The sequence below is a fragment of the Lotus japonicus genome, chromosome 6 (assembly GCF_012489685.1).
Source record: "Lotus japonicus ecotype B-129 chromosome 6, LjGifu_v1.2".
In the NCBI taxonomy this organism is placed as follows: domain Eukaryota; kingdom Viridiplantae; phylum Streptophyta; class Magnoliopsida; order Fabales; family Fabaceae; genus Lotus; species Lotus japonicus.
In genome coordinates this window covers 42,279,779-42,301,631 of record NC_080046.1, presented here as the reverse complement: position 1 = coordinate 42,301,631, position 21,853 = coordinate 42,279,779, and the positions used below count along the sequence as shown (strand labels likewise).

The 21,853-nt window shown below is 35.2% G+C and overlaps 4 protein-coding genes and 2 long non-coding RNA genes across 6 annotated transcripts; 5 read left to right on the top strand and 1 right to left on the bottom strand.

Annotated features, from left to right (window-relative positions):
* Positions 1-4,655: 4,655 nt before the first annotated feature.
* On the bottom strand, positions 4,656-7,107 carry LOC130722826 (cytochrome P450 71D9-like). The gene is made up of 2 exons (XM_057573673.1): positions 6,098-7,107; positions 4,656-5,425 (listed from the first exon to the last, which is right to left on the bottom strand). The coding sequence occupies exons 1-2, from the start codon at positions 7,004-7,006 to the stop codon at positions 4,805-4,807; spliced, it is 1,530 nt and encodes a 509-aa protein (XP_057429656.1). The 5' UTR covers positions 7,007-7,107; the 3' UTR covers positions 4,656-4,804.
* A 1,155-nt stretch (positions 7,108-8,262) lies between these two features.
* Positions 8,263-9,171, top strand: LOC130724518 (uncharacterized). The gene is made up of 2 exons (XR_009014560.1): positions 8,263-8,517; positions 8,832-9,171. It is a non-coding gene; the product is annotated as an uncharacterized LOC130724518 (long non-coding RNA).
* A 96-nt stretch (positions 9,172-9,267) lies between these two features.
* LOC130725336 (60S ribosomal protein L29-1-like) lies at positions 9,268-10,017 on the top strand. Its single transcript, XM_057576576.1, has 2 exons — positions 9,268-9,337; positions 9,483-10,017. Exons 1-2 carry the CDS (start codon positions 9,268-9,270, stop codon positions 9,689-9,691), a joined length of 279 nt encoding a protein of 92 aa, XP_057432559.1. The 3' UTR covers positions 9,692-10,017.
* Positions 10,018-11,320: 1,303 nt separating this feature from the next.
* Positions 11,321-18,240, top strand: LOC130725302 (uncharacterized). Its single transcript, XR_009014602.1, has 4 exons — positions 11,321-11,796; positions 11,982-12,024; positions 16,660-16,741; positions 17,806-18,240. It is a non-coding gene; the product is annotated as an uncharacterized LOC130725302 (long non-coding RNA).
* On the top strand, positions 12,857-13,948 carry LOC130725301 (glutathione S-transferase T2-like). Its single transcript, XM_057576544.1, has one exon. The coding sequence runs from the start codon at positions 12,857-12,859 to the stop codon at positions 13,946-13,948; it is 1,092 nt and encodes a 363-aa protein (XP_057432527.1).
* On the top strand, positions 14,723-16,030 carry LOC130725300 (uncharacterized). The gene has a single exon (XM_057576543.1). It carries the CDS (start codon positions 14,723-14,725, stop codon positions 16,028-16,030), a length of 1,308 nt encoding a protein of 435 aa, XP_057432526.1.
* Positions 18,241-21,853: the final 3,613 nt, after the last annotated feature.

The following is a 21,853-nucleotide window of genomic DNA, read 5'->3' as shown; positions in this document are numbered from 1 at the left end:
TTCATTCTTTTTCTGATTGGCCCTGGCTGGTGGATTGGTTAGCGGTGGTGGGTGGAGATCTTTGAAATCTAGCATGTGATGGAAACCCTTCTCTTTGATCTGTCGATGGAGGTAAGGCAAGAGGTTGTGGACAACAATGTGTTCTGCATTCCCTCTTGTTTCCCTGTTGTTATGTTTTCAATTTTCATTATGTTTAGTTTGCTATCCCTCTTTCTATTTCTATATTTTACACCCTTGTGCCTTTTAAGTTTCAATGACAACTAGTGTTTTTTACCCTCGCGTTGCACGGGGAATATGTCTATTGTATTTGATACATCAATTAATACTTTGATTATTAAAAATATATTAAACAACGAATGAAATATAAGAGTCAAAATTGATGAGTAAAGTGGACATAATGACTTCTCTTCTAAGCCCGATTGAGACCAACGGGAACTCGTTTCACATTCTCCGTAAATATGAAGACGATAACACAAATCATAGATATAAGAAATTACCAACATATTAATCTTTAAAAAAAATGAATGTGATAGTAGCACAAATCAGGATTGTGTAAGATAAATCATAAAGTATAACATTATTGTGTTTATTCCAACTAAGTAGGGATGAAAATGGGTTGGTACTATAGTACCATCCCCATACCCGCGTTTTTAAAAATTACATATACTCGTTCCTATACTCACGTGGGTAGCAACTCGAAGATCTCCACCTTTAGACAATTCAATGTCATTACAGGAAGCTATCAATCTTTGCCAAAATATAAATCTAGGGATGACAATGGGTCTCGAAATCATAGGGTACCCGCAAAAAATACTCACTATGGGTAGGGTAAAAAACCGCTAAAAGGGTATGAGGTTGGGTATAGGTAATTACCCGCAAAAAATAGTAGGTATGGGCACTATAGTACCCAACCGGCTCATACCCGCACACATATGTTATTATCATTATTATTATTATTTGGGAATATATTAACAAATTAACTTAAGCTATAGATTTCAAACTCACTCTTCTTAAAAAAAGTTAGGGATATATTAATTAATACTCAATAAATAAATAAAAAATAAATTAAGATAAAATCAAGAAATAAATCACCTAAATCCTAATCAAATCTAAAATTTAAAAATGTATTTTTTTTTTACTTTAAAAATAAATTAAGATAAAATCAAGAAATAAACAACCTAAATCCGAATCAAATCTTTAATTTTAAAATGTATTTTTTTATGAGAATTAACCTGAGAATGACACGTGTAATATTTTTCCAATAAATGAATATTCTGCACCCCAAAAGATTTTCTTTTCCTCAATCCTTTTGCTTTTGATTAAGAAGAGAAAAGCATGAATCCTTGAAGCATATGACATCTTACAATTAGCTGAAGAACAAAATCAATTCATGAAGAAGATTGAAACAGAAACCCAAAATGAAGTCTTGAATAACAAAAAACCCTCCTTCACCAATTTAAAAGGACTGTGGTGAAAAAATTGTATCTAGTGTATTTGTGAATCTTGAGGTGGAACCCTTGTGAAACAAAAAATCAAAGACGCATATCAGTCAAAAGAAACAAAAAATGGTGTAATGCCCCAATTGTGCACACCCCAACAAATTATCTATATATGTGAGAAAAAAAAAATTCTCCCACCCAAAATAATTGTGGTTACTTCACCAATGAACTTATACTAACAATCAATTTAAATTGAACTTAAGAAATTATATAGAGCAAAGTAAGATAAGTCACCCAATTGGCATACTAAAACATGATTATATGCAAAACTAATGAGTTTGAGGAAAAGATGAACCAACCTTAACAATGGGCTAAACATACTCATGAAGATTAAATATGAGCTCTTCAATTTCATCAATTTGACTGACCTGTGCATCATAAAAAAAAAAATAGTAAGTTGTGCATCATTCACATACAGTGCAAAAAGTATGCTTATACACACACAACTCAAACATGATGAATAAAAAGGAGCAAAATTTGAGAAATGAATATAAATTCAGGTTATCCTAAGTTTCGTGAATTTCTATAAATTATACCAAAATCTCGTTTAGAATGGCTTCACGCGCATGGATTTCTACAAACTATACTAAAATCTGGTTTAAAAAAAATACAAAAGCAGAAGGAGAACAATAGAAAAAACATTACATAAGAATCAAAACATTACGTCTTCAATAATAATTCGTTAAAGGGTCTATGCAAAAATTTGTAAACTTTAGAATCAAAACACACAAAATATGTGAAATTTAAGAATTCATGATTAAATTACGAACAAAGGATAAACTGAAATAACACAAATCATCAATCACAACATGATAAACTGTACTTCACGTAACATCATCTTACGACAAACCTCTGTCCTGATCACGACATGTGGCAGAGGTAGAAATAGCAGTTATCAAATCTTTGCGTGTCCATGGTAGCTTTGTGGACCCTCAGCACCAAATCAACTCCCTTTTCTTAGAATTAGAATTAAATAAATAATAAGATAAATTAAGATAAAATCAAGAAATAAACAACATAAATCATAATCAAATCTAAACTTTAAAAATGTACTAAATAAAGATAGATAAAAACTACCAAAATCTAGCAAATCACAATAAAAAATCATAAAATCCTGAGTTAAATAAAAATATGAAAGTTCAATAAAAATTAATTATTATACTCTATCAATAAATGTAAAATAAAATAAAATATTTCCCGGACGTAAAATTAAATAAATAATAAGATAAAATTAAGAAATAAACAACCTAAATCTTAATCAAATCTAATATTTAAAATGCTACTAAATAAAGATAGATAAAAACTACAAAATCTAGCAAATCATAATAAAAAATCATAAAATCCTGAATTAATTAAAAATCCGAAAATTCAAGAAAAGTTAATTAATATACTCTAAAAATAAATCTAAAATAAAAGAAAATATTTCCTGGAATTGAAATTAAATAAATAATAAGATAAATTAAAATAAAATTAAGAAGTAAACAACCTAAATCCCAATCAAATATAATATTAAAAAAGGTACTAAATAAAATAGATAAAAACTAACAAAATCTAGCAAATCACAATAAAAACTCATAAAATCCCGAATTAATAAAAAAATCGAAAATTCAATAAAAATTAATTAATATATTCTAAAAATAAATTAAAAGACCAAATCTGATCTTTAAAATAATATGAATCAATTATTTTAGAATATATAAAATTAAAACATATATCAATTGAAAATTATATCTTCTAAAATAATATCAATTAATTAGTTTAGAATATATAAAATTGAAACATATATTAATTGAAAATTATACCCTCTAACAAATTGACACGTGGAATAATTTTTATGAGAATTAATCTGGTACTAACACGTCACTAAGAATTAATCTGGTGCTGACACGTCACTATGAAAGTTCTTCTTTTCTAATATATATTGATTGATTGATATTGATATTGATTTGACTTATATATAAAAAAATTAAAAAATAGTACTATTCCCATTTGCATAGGTCACATAATAAATTAGGGTTCAATATTATCTTATATATACTATATGTTTATTTTAAAATAATATTATGTAATTTATAGCGGTAAAACCGGTTGGACCACAGTTGAACTACCGTCGGACCAGTGAATTTTGAACCGGTACTCTCACCGGTTTGATCATCGGTCCGATTTTGATAACCTTGGTATATATCATTGTTGTTCAGATATTGATGTCTCTCTTTTGCAGTTCGCGGACTACATTCTATTCGCCGGAGAAGCTTCAATGCAAAATTCCTTTACTGTTAAATGTATTCTTCGCTGCTTCGAATCAGAGGCTGGTTGAAAGTTAATTTTCACAAAACTAAGGTGGTGGGAATTAGCTTGACTGACCAATTGATTACTAGTATTGCTGCGGTGCTAAATTGCAACTTGCAAGCAAATGGGTCTTCCATTCGTGTATTTGGGGCTGCTTGTTGGTGGAAATCGGAGGAAATTGTCATTCTGGTCGTTTTTCTCGCAGCAGTGATTAATAGATGCAAAAGTATCTTTAGTAATTTTTTGTGGGGGAGTTGACGGGGGAAGAAGATATCTTGGGTAAAGTGGGATATGTCTGTAAACTAAAAAAGGAGGGAGGACCAGGGATTAAAAATTGGAAGCTTTTCAATTGGGCTTACTAGCTAAGTGGAGGTGGTGGAGAATGTTGACTGAAAAAGATAGCTTGTGGTGCCGTGTATTGAAAGCTAAGTATGAGGATAGTGTCAAGCCGAAGGACTCTTGTTGGTGGAAGGATTTGAATTCAGTTTGCTATGATAATTCTCATGGGAGTTGGTCAGGTGATGTAATTTGTAGGAGGGTCGGGGATGGCAGTGATGTTCGCTTCTGAGTTGAGAATTGGACTGGGGAAGGGAGTCTTAAGGAGAAATTTCCGCGTTTGTTCATCCTTTCTGCTCAACAGAATGCTTCGGTGCTTGAAATGGGTGAATGGCGTGAGGGTGTTTGGGTCTGGAATAGAGCATTATTGGAGAGGGAGGAAGCTAGAGTGGTGAAGCCTGCTGTTTCTGGTTTTCCCTTGTGGCTGTGATTTCTTGTATTTTTTCAGTTGTTAATTTGTTTACTTGAGAGAGCTTGTTCTAAGTTTTTCTTTATTTAATAATATTATTATTCCTTTTCAAAAATAAAATCTTGTGATGAATATAAATAAAAACACACTGTTCTAATATTAACAACAAAATCCAAACAATGATATCAATATACACATCATAAGAGGGAAGGAAGCTACACAATAAGGTTGGCTCCTCAGCTGCAATATGTGTATTTTCATCACAGAGGTCTTAATTTGCAGATGAGTGATGCATTATAGGAATCATGTACAAATCATGTTTTCTTCTTACAGACAAGCCAAATGATTCAGTCATGTCAAGTTCTTCAGGCTTATTCCCATTAGGCATCTTCCAATCAAAGTGGAAAAGCAAATTTGCTAGCAATATTTCAACATTAGCAGTGCCAAATGTAGCGCCAGGACACATCCTTCTTCCAGCACCAAATGGGATAAACTGAAAATCTGCACCTTTGTAATCAACTGGGTTATCAAGGAATCTCTCAGGGTAAAATTTCTCAGATTCAATCCAATAGTTTGGATCTCTGCATATTGACCATGCATTAACAATAACCTTGCTATTGGCAGGTATCTCATATCCATTAATTTCACATCTCTCACTGCACTCCCTTGGAAGTAACAATGGAACAGGAGCATGTAGACGAAGTGTTTCCTTGATTACTGACTTTAAGTATTTCAATTCATGGAATTTAGCTTCATCTACATGCCCTACTCCATCAAAGACCCTTCTTACCTCAGCTTGTGCTCTTTCCATCACCCTTGGATTTTTTACAAGTTCTGACATTGCCCACTCTGAGGTTCTGGCTGCAGTACCGCTTCCGGCACTGAACATATCCTGAAAGAAATAGTAAAATGAAAAGAATTGCCAGAAATATTTCACAACACAACTGCATCTAGTATCTAATGACAACTCCGACTTGGCAAGGGATTCAATTTTCCTGATAAATATTTTCTGTGGAAAACTTTGATTTTCTTGAATTTCAAGAATAGTATATATATTTACTGAAACCTTTCAACAGAAATTTCTTTTCTTAAATGTACAAGTGAGGGGCTTGAAAATGCAGCATGTCCAAGTCCATAGTTGGTGTTTAAAATATCATAATAAAGTGAGTGTCTTGCTCTTCCTCTACCTGCTGCTAGAAGTATCTTAACAAAGAAAAGGTTGTAACCTGTAAGCATTTAGGGAGCCTGAAGTTAATTGATCATTAATGATACTTGTGCCTACCGAGCTATCGGCTACGATAGCCCGGTTCAGAGGATGAGTTTGAGTGTTCCTACTACAAGACCTTTAAGCAAATAGTTTAGGAATTGGAAGGCTATATACTTACCGAGCTATCGCCTAGGATAACGAGTTAGGGAAATCATAACTCCTAGTAAACCAAAGAACAAATCTAAAACCTATAAGAAGGGGGAAGGAAACAGAAGCAGGTATGTTCATTCATCACCAGAACAATATCTATTTGAAATTGTTTTGGAAATTATGTGATTTTTAATTGCTAATACTGACCAACATGTTTGCTTTGATAGTGCTGTCAGATATAGGATGCTCAAGGTTGTTCTGCTTCTGAAGCCTTAGCAGGACATCAACTAGGTCTTCTTCACCTGCTTTTTCATTGATTGCCTTTGTTTCTGAACTTGTCTCCCTGTGATCTCTGACAATTTTTTCAAGAATCCTATCTAATTCCTTATGAAGCTTCTCAGCTCTGGACTTTATTCCGGTCAAAACCTGAAGCACTTCAATGGAAGGATAAAGGTCAGCTATAGAAAAGCCAGAAACTAGCTTTGTGACATCCTTCATAACAGCTATGAATGCTTCTTGATCTTCGGATTTTCCTCCTAAGGCTACTCTTGATGTTAAGCCATAGGAGAATGAGTTGATCACCTTACTGAGATTGATACTTGACCCTTCACTCAAACCTATCTCTTTGACAAGATTTGATGCTTCATGTTCTCTAATTGATTGAAATGATTCTACTCGCTTTGGAGTTAGAAGTTCAAAAGTGCAAATCTTTCTCATCTGCCTCCAGTAACTTCCATAAGGGCCAAAGGTGATGCCTCTAGAACCATAAGTTATAACATCTGCAGCAATAAAATGAGGCCTATTTGCAAAGATGATGTCATGTGTCTTCATCACTTCTTTGGCCATTTCAGGGGAAGACACCACTATGAAGGAAAGTCCACCAAGTTTTATGTGCATCAGTGGCCCATATTGCTGTGCCAATTTTGCTAGGCCATGATGAGGCATGGCACCAAGCTGGTGCATGTTCCCTATAAGAGGAAGTTTTGGTGGTCCTGGTGGCAACTTGGAACTTGAAGGCTTGGTTTTGGATCTCCAAACTATGCCAAGCACTATGAACAAGAAGAGGAAGAAGGGTAAGATTGCAGGTGAGGGGATATTCTGGAGGCCCAACTCCATTATTGTGAAGGAAAACAAAGCTATATCAGATGTTAGACTTAGATTACTGAGAAGTTATGTGTTGCCACAAATTAATATTAGAAGAGGCCAAGCCTTTTATAGGGTGGGTCTCTCATGTACCCTTATAAAGATGACCAAATAACTCATTATAAAGGTTATATCAACTCTCTCAAAGCTAACTTTGGATGTAGTGTTAAAATTATTCAACCATGAACATGAGAGTTGTACTGAGAAGTGTCACATTGAGTTAAAATATATCTAAATAAGTCATTATGAAGGTTAAAACAACAGTCAACTCAAAACTAGCTTTTGAAATAGAGGCACGCCTAACCTAAATTCTAACATTCTTATTAAAAAGTTGTGATGTCCTCCCCTCAAGAAAATTTCAATTTCAAAATTTATTTATTATTATTTGTCTACATTAAGCAATTATTTATTGGTCAATTATGAGATGAAGGTTAAATCGGAAAACATGTACAAAAAAAAGTTATAAAGTTAAATATTTTGTTAGTCCATGTAAAATAGAGGTCAATTAGATTTAGTCTCTAAAAAAAACCATAGTGTTCCCGAATGATAGCTCAAGTGGTAAGAGTTAGTGAAAATATAAGTTGGACAGGGGGAGGTTCATGGATCAACCTTGGAGAGTTGTAATTTATCTTTCCAATGTACAAAAATAATCATTACATTTAGTCTCCAACATTAATTAATTATGGAAATGAAAAAAATTATTTTGTGGCAATTTTTATGCGTTAGTGACAATTTTGCACTACTACAAGATAAATTAGTGACGGTTTAACCGCCACCACAAAATACACCGCAAGAACTAACTTCACCTATTTTATTTATGCTGGAGATTAAAGCTAGAATATTTGTAAAGGAACAAAATCCAATTCAACATGTAGAAAAAACATATTTAACCTTATATTATATACTTAGAACTTTGTCTTTGACCACAGAGGATTTTCGGGACTGCAGGTGCGGAATCTGATGTTCAAAACATTGCTCCCCTCGCCAAATGGCTACGAGTGATAGTCTGATTTATTTCGATCTGACTTGGATCTTTGTGACCGTTATATCCTTAAAATGCAAAGCATATACTTAAGACGGTCTTACAATAACAATGTCTTGAATCTATCTATTTATAATATAGTAACTATGAAGCGCGCAATGTAGCGCTGCCAAATCATCTATCTTATACTCACATAAGTTTGCCACATCAGAATTTTTAATTACGTGTCATTGCATCTCCTACATTTTACACAACATACTATCAATTGAACCCTTGCCATTTCTATGCGCCGTTTTTTGCGTTCTTCTCTTTTCCCCTCTCCAGCATATCGAGCATTGATTCAAGACTATTTCTTTAGGGGACGCGCCGATCTAGAATGCCACCTCCTCTTAGCTTGCGGCCGCCACTTCCATTCTCTCATAAACTGAGCTACAACCACCAAATCGCTTGCACAACCGCACTACTCTCGCCGGGACAAACACCACCGTCGTTCACGCATCTGGTTTGCTTCTTTGACGTTTTATCTCTTCCTTCTCTGTTTGAAAATGATTTATCATGCTGATGAACAAATTGTTATTGTTATTCTTTTGTTAGTATGTTGTCTATTACCATTATGTACAGTGAAGCTCTGAGATGCTTGACAGTTTTGATACAATTAATTTAATTTGGAATGAAATTGAACTTGATCCCAATCTTTTCAAATTCTTTTGTTATTGTTATTCTTTTGTTAGTATGTTGTCTATCTGGTGTGGCTTATGGCAACAAGGAGGTATCATTCTTTTTTATCAAAACATATTTTCCTTTGAAAATTGACAGCCTCTTTTACTTGATGCACGCTACATGTTGCTAATTTGCTATGCGATTGGCAAATCTTAAAACCCGACCAATCCACATCGAGCTCAAGGTCTTAATGAAGGTAATATTTCTCTCTTCCATTTCACTTACAGTTGATCTACTAATCTATGGCATTTTCACATTTCTGATATAATAAGTGGTTGTGTGTGTTTCAATTTAAGGATCTCAGGCTAGAACCCACTCAGGCCTTCACGAATCACGATGATGATCAGACTAAGGAGCCCAAGATGTTGTTTGCTCTGATCCACTTCAGAAGATGCCTACTAAGATCCGACGCTTCTTTTGAGACTCCCTTCTAAGGTTTGCATTCAAATTTTACATCTATGATTGCCCAATTTTGTATTTATAATCACAGCTTCATTGTTTGATCACTGAATCCTCGCATTTGAGCTCTTATATGAAGTATCCTTCCTCTAATCCGAATTCTCTTTCTCAATTCATTGACATTCTTAATAAGAACATATGTTGTAATCCTTTTTACTTTTCTGAATACCTAAACCATGTAATATTCAGGTTACTTGTGAATGTCACGATGAAAAACCTAGATTGACATTAAGAAACTTGGATAAAAGTTTTAGTTCTCATTCTTCTGTTGCGCAGGAAAAACCCTAGCTCCTCAACCAGATCTTGAAGAGACTACCAAGTCGAAGAATCACACCGCTCACAACCAGTCCTACAAGGCACACAAAAACGGCATCAAGAAGCCCAAGCGGCACCGCCACAATTTCACCAAAGGGATGGATCCCAAGTTTCTGAAGAATCATAGGTACACTAGGAAGCACAACAAGAAGGATGTTGAATCTGTCACTGAAGAAGAGTAAAGTGCTGGTCAGTGGTCACTGATGGAGCTATTTGGATTCTTAGCTTAGATTTCTTATTCAGGCTCTATATGTTTTGTTTTGTTTCAAACCTATCTCTATATTACAGTCATTTTCATGGTTTGTTCTGAATCCAGACATAATGGAATGGTTGATTTGATAACATTATTGTTCTATTTTGTTGAAGACATTTAAATTTCATCAGAGTTTTAGTTCCCATATTAAATTGAAAAAGGAAAGCTCAAACTTCCTTTCATATCTGTGTTTGTATTGCTATATATGTTTGTACTGCCACGACGTAGAAATTAGAAACCCACATGCTTGCTACATATGTGTGTTTGTACTGCCATGAAATTTCCTTAAAAACCAATGCTTGGATAAGGAATTGCAATATAGGAGCCAAGAACATCCACTATAGGAGCAAAACAAAAAGCAAGGAAGGGCAAAAGTGCAAACAAGGCCTCAACATAACATATAATAGGACATAACTTTAATTAACTGTCATTTTTGTAATTTAGACATTTTAACTTTTGAATGTTGCACGTGTCATCTTCTACGACCTTACAAAGGTTGAAATTCAAATTCCCTTTCAATGACGTATTTGCTCTTTTTTGCTCTCTTCATATCATATCTTATTAGTTAAATGAAAAATAATTCCATTCAATACATGTACAATGATATGATAAATGAAAATTTGTTTCAAAGTCATTTAATTTTCTTACTTCTAATATATTAAGATTAATTAACTAAAGTATAGCTATATTTACAAGACTGCATGTATCACTTTTGACTCTAACAAGAGAAATAATTCATTTTGCCAACCGCGCATCGCGCAGGTCTTAGTCTAGTATAATATTAATAGAATATTATAATATTTAAAAGATGATGTAACTGAAAGAGACAAATAGTGTGGTATGTTATGTTAGACATTTCATTTTTATTTTTATTGTAGAAAATAAGATAAATGAATGATATGATTTGTGATATTATAAAAATCGAAAAATATGAAAAAAAGTATAGAAATAAGATTAAAAAAAATGAACTGTAAGTGAATTATTAGTCGGTACTATGTAATATTTGATGTACAAAGTTGTGTACACAGTGCACTGCTTGTTGTCACTTCTCTCACTTCTGAAGTTGATCAGAAGTAGCATAAGAAATGAGGTTTAAATTGTGTCATCCAAAAGCTTAGATTTTCAAACGATTAAGAGCATTGTTGCTTGAGTTGATATTGTTTTGTGCAGCAGAAATATAAGAGCTGGGAAGGACTCAATGCAACTTTGTTTTTCTAGAACACCATTTAGACATACAACTTTGTTTGAATGTCATAACCTGTTGCGGAGAACCACCATGGTAGGTGATAGGTCTATGCATCATCACCCATATCAATAATAGTAATTTTAGTTGACAACCCAATTTCACCTCCACCTCATGTAATCTATAATCTATCTATCTATAATCTATAATCTATCTATAATCTATATCTATAATCTATAATCTATATAAAGGGAAAGTTTTTGAAGCTTTAAGGGTAAATAGGTCATTCAATAAATCAATAGACATGAGTGAAAAAAATTTCATGGACAAAACTGTAAATTTGTGAGTACTTTAATATGACCCTAGATTTGTTTCATCCTGTGATCTTCACCCTTCTATATTCCCAGTCGAGTTTCTTGAAACGGATAGCTTTTTCGTGAATGGTTGGGAGGGAGAGCGAGCGAGAAGTCAGATAGTTCTTCCATTTTTATTCTCCTGTGTTCGCCTCTTTCTTCTCAATTTTTTTGAACGGCTGAGAGAGAGGAACATTGGAGAAGAAGAGGTAATGGCAAGGAATTCTCCACCCGCGGATTCTAGAGAATGCGGCCCCTTTGTTGCTCAGATCGGACCGCTGCTTCCGAGGCCAAGACCGATGTCACTCCTCCGATCGCCGGCTGATATGCCTAGGGCTTCGTTCTCTTTGTGGAGCATATACAAGAAGCAGAACCAGAAATTTCTTTTATGATTTCCCAGCACCATGCTCATACCTATCCAGAGAACAATAACGCAGCACCAGTGAAATTTTCAAGGATGCTTTGGTGAAACGTCTTGGATTTTGAAGTTAGAGAAAGGTGGGTCTTTGTTTCCTTTTCATGTGCTGAAAATTTCAACGCCCAAGATGCTTAGAAGTTAGAATGGAGTCTTGGAGTATTAGTGTTATACAGACTTGCCTTGGTACTTTGTTATTGGAATTTTAGCTTAATTGAATGCAAATGACTCTTCAATCCTTCATTCATTCTGGTGCTCCATTTTGCAGGTACTATTGTGATTACCGCGATACCTATTTGACCCACGATCCTGTAAGTTTATCACTGATCTATTACAACAATAACACTTATTAGATGGAACAAAAACCTGGGTTAAGTTTTAATCCCAAAAAAGGTTGTTTTCCCCGTATTCAACCATATTAACAATTATCAATTTTATTTGTATCTTGATGTGGTAGTTATCTGTAAGACCACTTACAATGGATGTTTAAAATCTTTGTTGAGTTTTGTTTAGGGGTTGCAATGGGTGTGAAACTTTGTTGAGAGTGATTGGGAGGAGAGAGAAACGGGTAAAATGTTGAGGAAGCTCAACATTGTTGAGCTCTCTGCCGGCTGCCACGCGTCAGCCGCGGGTTGGCCTCTCCCAGGCGCGTGGGCCACACGGTCAGACAAGGCGCGTGACGCGCCTGGGAGGAGAGAGGGAAATTTTTTTTTCTGCAGCCGCCACGTGTCACGTTTCTGTTGGCTGTCCGGATTTCTTTTATCCTTATCTTTTGAACTCAATTATTTCATCAAAAAAAATATTTTCTGAAAAAAAAATATACCAAAATTCATGATTTTTTTTTCTCTATAAATAGAGACTTGGTTCGTTTGATTTGGACACAGAAAAAAAAACCAAGTTTTTTCACTCGCTTATTATCTCTCTCACCATCTTACTATCTTTCTATTAGCTTTTCTTTTGAAATGGATCACAACAATCACCATTCCAACACCCAGAATTCATCTAACTACCCATCTAACAACCAAAATCTCAACAATTATCCAGATCCAAATCATTTTCCCAACCAACGTCATCAAAATCCCAACATTTATCAAGATCCAAATCAATATTGGTCTAACCAACGTCCTCAGCATCCCAACAATTATGAAGATCCAAATCAATTTTCCTACCCACGTCCTCAAAATCGCAACAATTATGAAGATCCAAATCAATTTTCCTATCCACGTCCTCAAAATCTCAACAATTACCAAGATTCGAATCAATTTTCCTACCCATGTCACAAATTCCAACCAGTCATCCTTTCATCCCTCTATGAGATATCCATCTCAAACACCCCCGTCTAGTGGTCATATGCCAATGGTGAATGAAAATTTTCCAAGTGTTGATGCACCTGAATTTCCCGAATTTTCAACACAAATGAGTTTTGGTGGCAATCATCCAGCTGCTAATCATACCACTCCAAATCAAGTGGATACAACTCCTAAGAGCAAGAAAACTCAGTCACCAGCATGGAGCACTGCACAAAATTTGGTGTTAATTAGTGGGTGGATTAACTGTGGAATAAGTAGTGTTGTGGGAAAAAACCAGAGAGGAGAAACATTTTGGAGAGATATTGCTGAGTATTGTAATGAGCATTGCTCATTCGATCCTCCGCGTGATGGAAATGCATGCCGAAACCGCTGGAATTATATGAACAAAATACTTGGTAAGTGGATTGGCGCTTATGATGCCGCTAAGCGTCAGCAAGCAAGCGGTTGGTCGGATAATGATGTTTTCGCAAAAGCGCGGGAATTATTCGCCTGTGGGAAGAATGTTCAATTTACTTTGATGGAAGAATGGATGCAACTCCGTGATCTGCCACGTTTTTGTAGTCAAGTAGGAGGAAATAGTGGCTCAGCAAGTAGTGGATCTAAGAGATCTCACGCCAGTGATGCATGTGGCTCAACCTCTATAGGATCAATTCCTCGTCCAATCGGTAGGGAGGCAGCTAAAAGAAAGAATAAAAAGAAAAGTAGAGAAGCTCCCTTGGAGGAGGACAAAGGTTGGGGTTGGGATAAATTCGAAGGTATGAAGGAGAAAAAGCTTGTACGATTGGAGAAGATAGCATCGGTGCAAGCAGAGACTAACCAAATGATGAAAACCAATTTGTATCTAAAGCTAGCTTCCGAAGAGAACCTCGATGACCATAAGAAAGAGCTGTTGAAGAAGTTGTCCCAAGAGCTATTTGGGAATTAATTTCAATCGAGTATTTGTCTGTATTCGGTCAAATTTGTCAGTGGTGTCAAGTCTGTAGTGTTTGCTTTAATAACTTGTTAGTGGTGTCGAGTCTGTAGTGTTTGCTTTACTAATTTGTCAGTGGTGTCGAGTCTGTCGTGTTTGCTTTAATAATTTGTCAGTGGTGTCAAGTCTGTAGTGCTTGGATTTAATGTATGGTTTATTGTCTTTGAATATTTTCCACTCAATTCGAATCTTGTCCTTTTCCGATTATTAACTCTAGTTGATAACTTATTTCGAATCCACCAGTGGTGTCAAGTCTGTAGTGCTTGGCTTTAATGTCTTTGAATATGTTCCACTCAATTCGAATATTGTCATTTTCCGATTATTAACTCTAGTTGATAACTTATTTCGAATCCACCAGTGGTGTCAAGTCTGTAGTGCTTGGCTTTAATGTCTTTGAATATGTTCCACTCAATTCGAATCTTGTCCTTTTCCGATTATTAACTCTAGTTGATAACTTATTTCGAATCCACCAGTAGTGTCAAGTCTGTAGTGCTTGGCTTTAATGTCTTTGAATATGTTCCACTCAATTCGAATATTGTCCTTTTCCGATTATTAACTCTAGTTGATAACTTATTTCGAATCCACCAATGTCCACCATTCAATGTACTTATATATATGGATTCATAGATCCATTGATGTACCAATATCCCAAATCTCTTCCAGTCTACTTCGAATTCTTGTGAAAATCACAAGAACCAATATCCCAAATCTCTTCCAATTTCAAAACAAATGGATCCTGATCCTTTTGAAAATCCAGTTCCAAATCCTTTTGATTTTGCAGCATACCTTCAAAATTCTGAACTTGAAGAAGCTTTTATACTCAACCAAGTTAGGGAGCGTCGAAACAAAATATTGGAAGATAGGGCACCTCGAAGCAGAAAATATGTCAGGAGAGATCATGCAGCGGCAAACCGAAGGCTAATTGAGGACTACTTTGCCAATGAGCCTACATATGACGATACAATGTTTCGTCGTCGGTATCGGATGCAAAAACATGTTTTCCTTCGAATCGTTGCGGACCTTTCAAGTAGTGATAACTACTTCACCCAGCGAGTTGGTGCAGCCTATAAAGAAGGAATATCACCCTTGGCAAAATGTACAACAGTAATGCGAATGTTAGCCTATGGTGTGGCAGCAGATGCAGTCGATGAGTACATCAAAATCGGAGGTACTACAGCACTGGAGTGTTTACGTAGATTCTGTAAAGGAATCATACGATTGTATGAGCACGAGTACCTTAGAGCACCAACCGAAGATGACCTGCAAAAAATACTACATGTTAGTGAAATGCGGGGGTTCCCAGGCATGATCGGGAGTATTGACTGCATGCACTGGGAGTGGAAAAATTGTCCTAAAGCATGGGAAGGTCAATTTACTAGAGGGGATAAGGGAACTACAACGGTTATTCTTGAGGCAGTTGCATCTCATGATCTATGGATCTGGCATGCCTTTTTTGGATGTCCGGGAACGTTGAACGACATAAACGTTCTAGATCGGTCACCAGTGTTTGATGACGTGGAACATGGAAAGGCTCCAAATGTGAATTACTTTGTGAATCAACGTCCCTATAATATGACATACTATCTAGCTGATGGTATCTACCCTTCTTATCCAACTTTCGTCAAATCGATTAGACTTCCTCAAAGTGAACCCGACAAGTTGTTTGCACAAGTTCAGGAGGGATGTCGGAAGGACATCGAACGTGCATTTGGAGTTCTTCAAGCTCGTTTTAAAATCATCCGTGAACCAGCTCGTTTGTGGGACATAGCTGATTTGGGTATCATTATGAGGTCATGCATCATATTACATAATATGATTGTTGAGGATGAACGAGATTCATATGCTCAACATTGGACCGATTTTGAGCAATCTGAGGAAGGTGGATCTAGTACACCGCAACCATACTCGACCGAGGTGTTACCCGCTTTTGCAAATCATGTGCGTGCTAGATCCGAGTTGCGTGATTCGAACGTTCATCACGAACTGCAAGCAGATCTAGTGAAGCACATATGGACAAAGTTTGCAAATGCTTCGTGATGGAAGATGATTTGTATCGTACTAATTACGTTATTTGTGTGTTGTGTGCTTAGTTTGTTGTCTTGCATTTTAAGTTAAGAAAATAAAATAAATTATTGTGTGCTTCGTTTGTCGTCTTCCATTTTTTAGTTAAGGAAATAAAATAAATTATTGTGTGCTTCGTTTGTCGTCTTCCATTTTTTAGTTAAGGAAATAAAATAAATTATTGTCTATAGTAAAAAAAAATTGTTGAGTGTTTATTATTTAATTTAATTTAAAACAATAATTGTAATTTTATGTAAATAATAAAAACAATAATATAAAATTAAATAAAAATATGAAATAAAAAGTGGTGGGGTAGGGTGAGTGGTGGGGTAGGGTGTTGAGAGAGAAAACCATTGGAGTGGGTAATTGTTGAGAGTTTGTTGAATTGGAGAGAGAAGATGATGTGGAGTGTTGGGAAGAGAAAAAGTGGGGTAGAAAAGGGGTAAATAAAACTTTTGTTGTTTAACCATTGTGAATGGTCTAAGGAAGTAACATATTTGCAGGTTATAAACATAAGGTACTATCTAGCTGGCTTCATTCTTGAAATAAGTGCATTGCATTATATATATTTCTGATCCTTATGTCTCAGTTCATGATTAATTTAGGCAAATGTGAGGTTGTACTGCCAGCAATTTGAAGAGCAACAAACCCAAAGAACATCTTGGGCAAGCTACAACTATTCAGCAGGTTGGCATTCCCTATTATCTTATGATTTCTCAATGACTTTCTTATCCTGTGCCACCACACCAAAATATAGTCTTTGTTTTTTTCATCTGGGCATTTTTAGACTGAGATTTTGTTTTTTTCCTTGGCTTTGCGGTTCATGGCTTCCTGCTCTTTCCTCTTCTGCAAATTTACTCCTGTGTCTAAATGAGACTTGATATTGATTTATAGGTACGAGCTGATGTTGTATGCTCGCAAGTTGGTTTATGTTTTTCCAAAAGGGATCAATCTAAGAAACTATTTCTCCAACCCCAAACCATCATGAATAAGTATTTTTTTGTGTGTGTTTTGAATCTATTAAATTTGTGGAAAAATGGTTGTTCAAGTCAAGTCCTTACTGGAAATTTACATTTTTTTAAGATATAAAGGGTTTCCCTGATTCTTCTAAGTCATGTGTTATTGTGGTCATCTCCCTGGGCATCAAGGATATTAACACTTTCGTTTCTTATCTGTGTGATATTTCTACATGTTATGCCCTTGCTTTACTTAGGATATTAATATCAAGGATATTAACATTATGATGACCTTGGGTTTCCTTGCAAATTTTTTTCTTATTCTTTCCCATATAAATATATCCTCATCATTGCTCGAATCTTCCTTATGCAATTGCATGATTGGCCAAAGAATAAGGATTTGAAAGCTTCCCATTGTTAATGACACATGAGCAGGGATAAACTTGTGAAAGTTTTACTGTCTTCAAGAGCTACTATTCTTTGGTTAATTTTTCAGCTTTTGTGGACTCATTTATAAAGGGTCTTAGATAGATATAAGATAGCAATTTTCTGCTCTTTCTTTAACTACTCATGAGTTGATATATCAGCCTTTGTGTGTTAGCTTATACCTGCTATATTCTTCTCTGCCATTGGTGCCTTAATGACCATTTTACCTGTAATCAATGTATGTTGTAGGCTTTGGGGCTTTCTTTATGCTTATCTCAGGAAAATTAAAACATTAAGAATGATGATTTGAGTAGTGTACTTAAAAACTTTGATTCTCTTCCTTGCTCATTTTCTTTGTCTATCCTGTAGGTGAGTGCTTCAACCTCTCAGTTCATCAATTTTCTTCATTTTTCATGTATGTGCTCGAGAAAATGATTCTCCGGATTACTCCTTAATCTGTGGTTTTGGAGATTGATTTGCATGTGAATAGTTAGTTTTCTTCTCTGATTAAAAACCAAATTTGCTTGGATTATTGCGATTTGGATTCAAAAGCAAAAGGGAATAATGAAAACATAGGTTGCTGACTTGGTTTGCTTTCTGTTATAAACTGTTAAATAAATAGCATGCTGTCTTAGGTATGTTTCCAATTAATTGGTGCTATTCTTAGGAGTATGACCATATTACTTAAAACTGAGAACATTTATCTTGGTTATAGTTTTTGCATCGTAGATATTGATTATGAAGGAGATTGACTCTTTTTATCATATTTCTCCGGCAGTAGTGGAAAATGAAAATCCTTTGAAAGTGCTTTATTCTCTTATTTCAATTTTCTCTAATATTTCTCCGAGTAGTTATTCGTTTCTGAAATCTCCCAACTTTCATAAGGATATTGTTGTTCAAACCAAGTTTTAAACTTTCCGGTGAGCATAAACAAAAGTTTTAATTGTGATTCATCTACTTAGGGAAGAATAAAGTCACTTTTAATTAGAAAATAGAGGTTTCACAGTTACAAAAATAAATTGTCATGAGTTATTATGCATTAAGTGCGTTTAAGGGCCACCATTATTTGCTATGTAACCACATAGCATTAGCTTTATGTCTATTTAAGATTTTTAATTGAGGTGTTATTATGTATTGATTATGAATTACTCTTGAATAAATGGAGTATCATCTCATGTAGCTAGGGATGGCAGAGAAGCCCGAACCCATGGGCACCCGACCCGACCCGATTTCTTGGATGAAAACCCGAGTTAAATGGGTTCGGGTTCGGGTTTTACCCGATCACTTTCGGGTTCGGGTTTGGGTTTGGCCAAACCCGCACCCGAACCCTACCCGAACCCGGATCTGTATAAGTGAAACCTAAGTATTCTGCTTGTGCAGTACAATATATGCAGCATCTTGCATATTAATTTAACAGTAACATGACAATTACAATGTTACATTACATAATATAGCTCTCTTCACAGTCTTTTTCAGGTCGGGTTTCCGAGTTCAACTGTTTGTTTGAGGTTGTGTGCGGGTGTGGGTACGGGTCGGGTGAACCCGAAACCCAATGGGTTCGGGTGTGGGTTTAAGTTCACCACCCATTTCGGGTTCGGGTGCGGGTGCGGGTGTGGGTTTTTGATTTCGGGTTTGGGTTTGGGTTTGGCAAAACCCGCACCCTACCCGACCCATTGCCATCCCTACATGTAGCATTTGCTTAGAGAAGAAATTATAAAGTCACTTTTAATTAGAAAATTGAGGTTTCACATTTACAAAAATAAATTGTCATTAATTATTATGCATTAAGTGTGTTTAAGGACCATCATTATTTGTTATGTAACCACATAGCATTAGCTTTATGTCTATTTAAGATTTTTAATTGAGGTGTTATGTATTGATTATGAATAACTCTTGAATAAATGAAGTACCATCTCATGGATCATGTGTAGGATGTGTGATTGAATAATAGAATTCCTCATTACAAGATAGAGGCTGAGTGATATTTCATGGATTACTTTTTCCATCTTTTCCCCTGGGTTACAACGCTTACTAAAATTGGTTTTTATTTGCAGACTTTGGACTTAAGGTTATTTCATAGATTAGTTGACTTTTAAGAATTTTATGCGTTTCAGATTCGACTGTATTCATGACCTTTCTAGATTGCTACTAAAAAAAATGACCTTTCTAGATTATTTATGTGTTATATTTGACGGATTGTAAATGTTATCGTGATACTTTGTGCGGTCATTTTAGGGTAATTGAGAACTCTAAAGAGTATGTAAATTAAACAAAAGGGTGTGCTCATGAGCAAAGTCCACTGAAGAGTATATGTAAATTAAATAGAAGAGTGTGCTTAATCATAGGTAGCCATATTAACTATCTATTTTTGTCCTTCCCTTACAATTTTTTCATCGAAGTTATTGGAAATAACCCTCATTTCTAACAATATTATATATGAAGATGTAATTGGTGCAAATCATATACTTTCAAAAGATAAGTTAAATACGAAAGAAACCGTGACAGAGAAAATGGATAATACTACCTCAATGAAAATAAAAAATTGTTTTTTTTTTGAAATTTTTCAAATACAATGGTTTCAAATCAATTTTGACCCATTTAATAGCACCGGTTTTTTGTCATTTTTTTAATGGTTTAGACCCGTTTATTTTTTTAAAGAATCATTTTAGAGTAAAAATTAAGCGTTTGTTCCAACTCCACCATTAATTTTGACTCTTTGGCGTCGGCCTTTAATGGATGAACAAGTCTATAAGGTTGATATTTGGTTCCTAATTTGGTAAGCTTTCCATTTCAAAAAAAAATTTGGTAAGCTTTCCAATTTCAATGATACAAGATTTAAACTACTCAGTTTGCCAATATAAATCTCAGATCAATCAAACTTATTTTATAAAACAAAATAAAAAACGTTTATCCCATTAAACTAATTTTTTTCTATTTCCATGTAATTATTTCAAGTGCAAAAAAACTAAATAAATAATAAAACAATTTACTCGGTATCTCTTATTAGCGCGTATATGTTATTTCTAATTCTGCAATAAAATATTAAACTATTATATAAAAATAAAATCAAATAATGCAACTTTTTGATAAACGAATAAAATAAAGACAAATAAATATAATTATTACGCTTTTAAAAAATCAAACACATATTGAACATATTTATTAATGAATAGATATAACTTTAGTTAATTTCAACGAAGTTGGGGGATATGCCGCCGGAAAGCTCTGATCAATATGTTCGCCGGCGAGGTGGGGTGGATGGGAAACCGGGGTTCTCCGTGTTTGTTGATGGATTGGGAGATGAGTTTACGTATCAACGGTTGAAGGATTTAGGTTTACGCTATGGCAGAGTTCTAGGAGTGTTTATTCAGCGTGTCCGAAGACAGGGTCGGAGGGCTCGATTTGGGTTTGTGAGGTTTAAGTATAAAATTGATGCAGATACGGCGGTGCAGGAATTGCTTGGGTCACTGGTGGATAATTCCATCTTGGTGGTTAATAGAGAGAAGTATGAGATTGGAATGAGTGGCAAAAGGAGAGCTTCTGAGTGGCGGCCAAAGGGGAAGATTGCAACAACAGTGTCGGATGCCAAGGTGAAGAAGGTTTGGCGGGTCAAGGATAATTCAAAATTTCAGCAGCGAGGGCCACCACATTATGTATCGACAGAGGAGGAAACTCTGCGGTTACAATGCTGGGCAGTGGCAACGTTGCCTGAGATTTACACTCTGGAGGTAGTTCAAGATTTTCTTCATACCTCAGGCTTGGGTGTTGTAAGGCCCGAGTTTTTAAGTTCATGCTAAGTGAATAAACTTCTTATTCACGATTAGGGTTGATGTAATGTGAAGGTAAACCTGAACGAAAGTTTATTAAATGAAATATATTTATGAAGGAGAAAGTTCAGGAAAAGTTCAAGGATTGCATTATGATCGATAAAAGTTATAGTACGAACGTTTTACGCTTAAACCTAGGTCAGAAACCCTAGTATATAGCTAATTTTCACTTTTAGGCACGATGGCAGTTAATTCCAAAAATCTTCAGAGAAATGTTAGAACTTCTCTTCTTCCATATATCACAATCGTTTCGAGGCGAAACTCTAGGATCTACGAACGTCCGATTCCAATCATCGGAAGTTTGCCGAAACCGAATCCCTGGTATTTCAAAACCCTAGAATCACCCGACTATGGGGGCTTTATCTATTCAGAGCTTCAAATGAATATTCTACACGCGTACACCCATTTCTCTTGATGTTTTCAATCTTTCTTCCGAAGGAAGTTTTCTATTCCGACATTCGATGCAAAAAGCAACTTATCGGGTAAAATAGTTTTATACCGACTATGCATTAGTTGCCAAAAATACAAGGAGATCTCTTTATAGTTTTGGAATTCTTTTGCCAAAACATATCCATTAATTCACGGAGAAT

What these genes read in the sequence shown, in the direction of transcription:
- LOC130722826 (XM_057573673.1), bottom strand. Translation starts at nt 7,006, where the DNA reads ATGGAGTTGGGCCTCCAGAATATCCCCTCACCTGCAATCTTACCCTTC. An exon ending in CTATCAAAGCAAACATGTTG is followed by an intron (nt 5,426 to 6,097) that starts GTCAGTATTAGC and finishes TATTTCTTTCAG; the next exon opens with GATATGTTCAGTGCCGGAAG.
- LOC130725336 (XM_057576576.1), top strand. Translation starts at nt 9,268, where the DNA reads ATGAAGTATCCTTCCTCTAATCCGAATTCTCTTTCTCAATTCATTGAC. An exon ending in TCTTAATAAGAACATATGTT is followed by an intron (nt 9,338 to 9,482) that starts GTAATCCTTTTT and finishes GAAAAACCCTAG; the next exon opens with CTCCTCAACCAGATCTTGAA.
- LOC130725301 (XM_057576544.1), top strand. Translation starts at nt 12,857, where the DNA reads ATGAAGATCCAAATCAATTTTCCTACCCACGTCCTCAAAATCGCAACA.
- LOC130725300 (XM_057576543.1), top strand. Translation starts at nt 14,723, where the DNA reads ATGGATCCTGATCCTTTTGAAAATCCAGTTCCAAATCCTTTTGATTTT.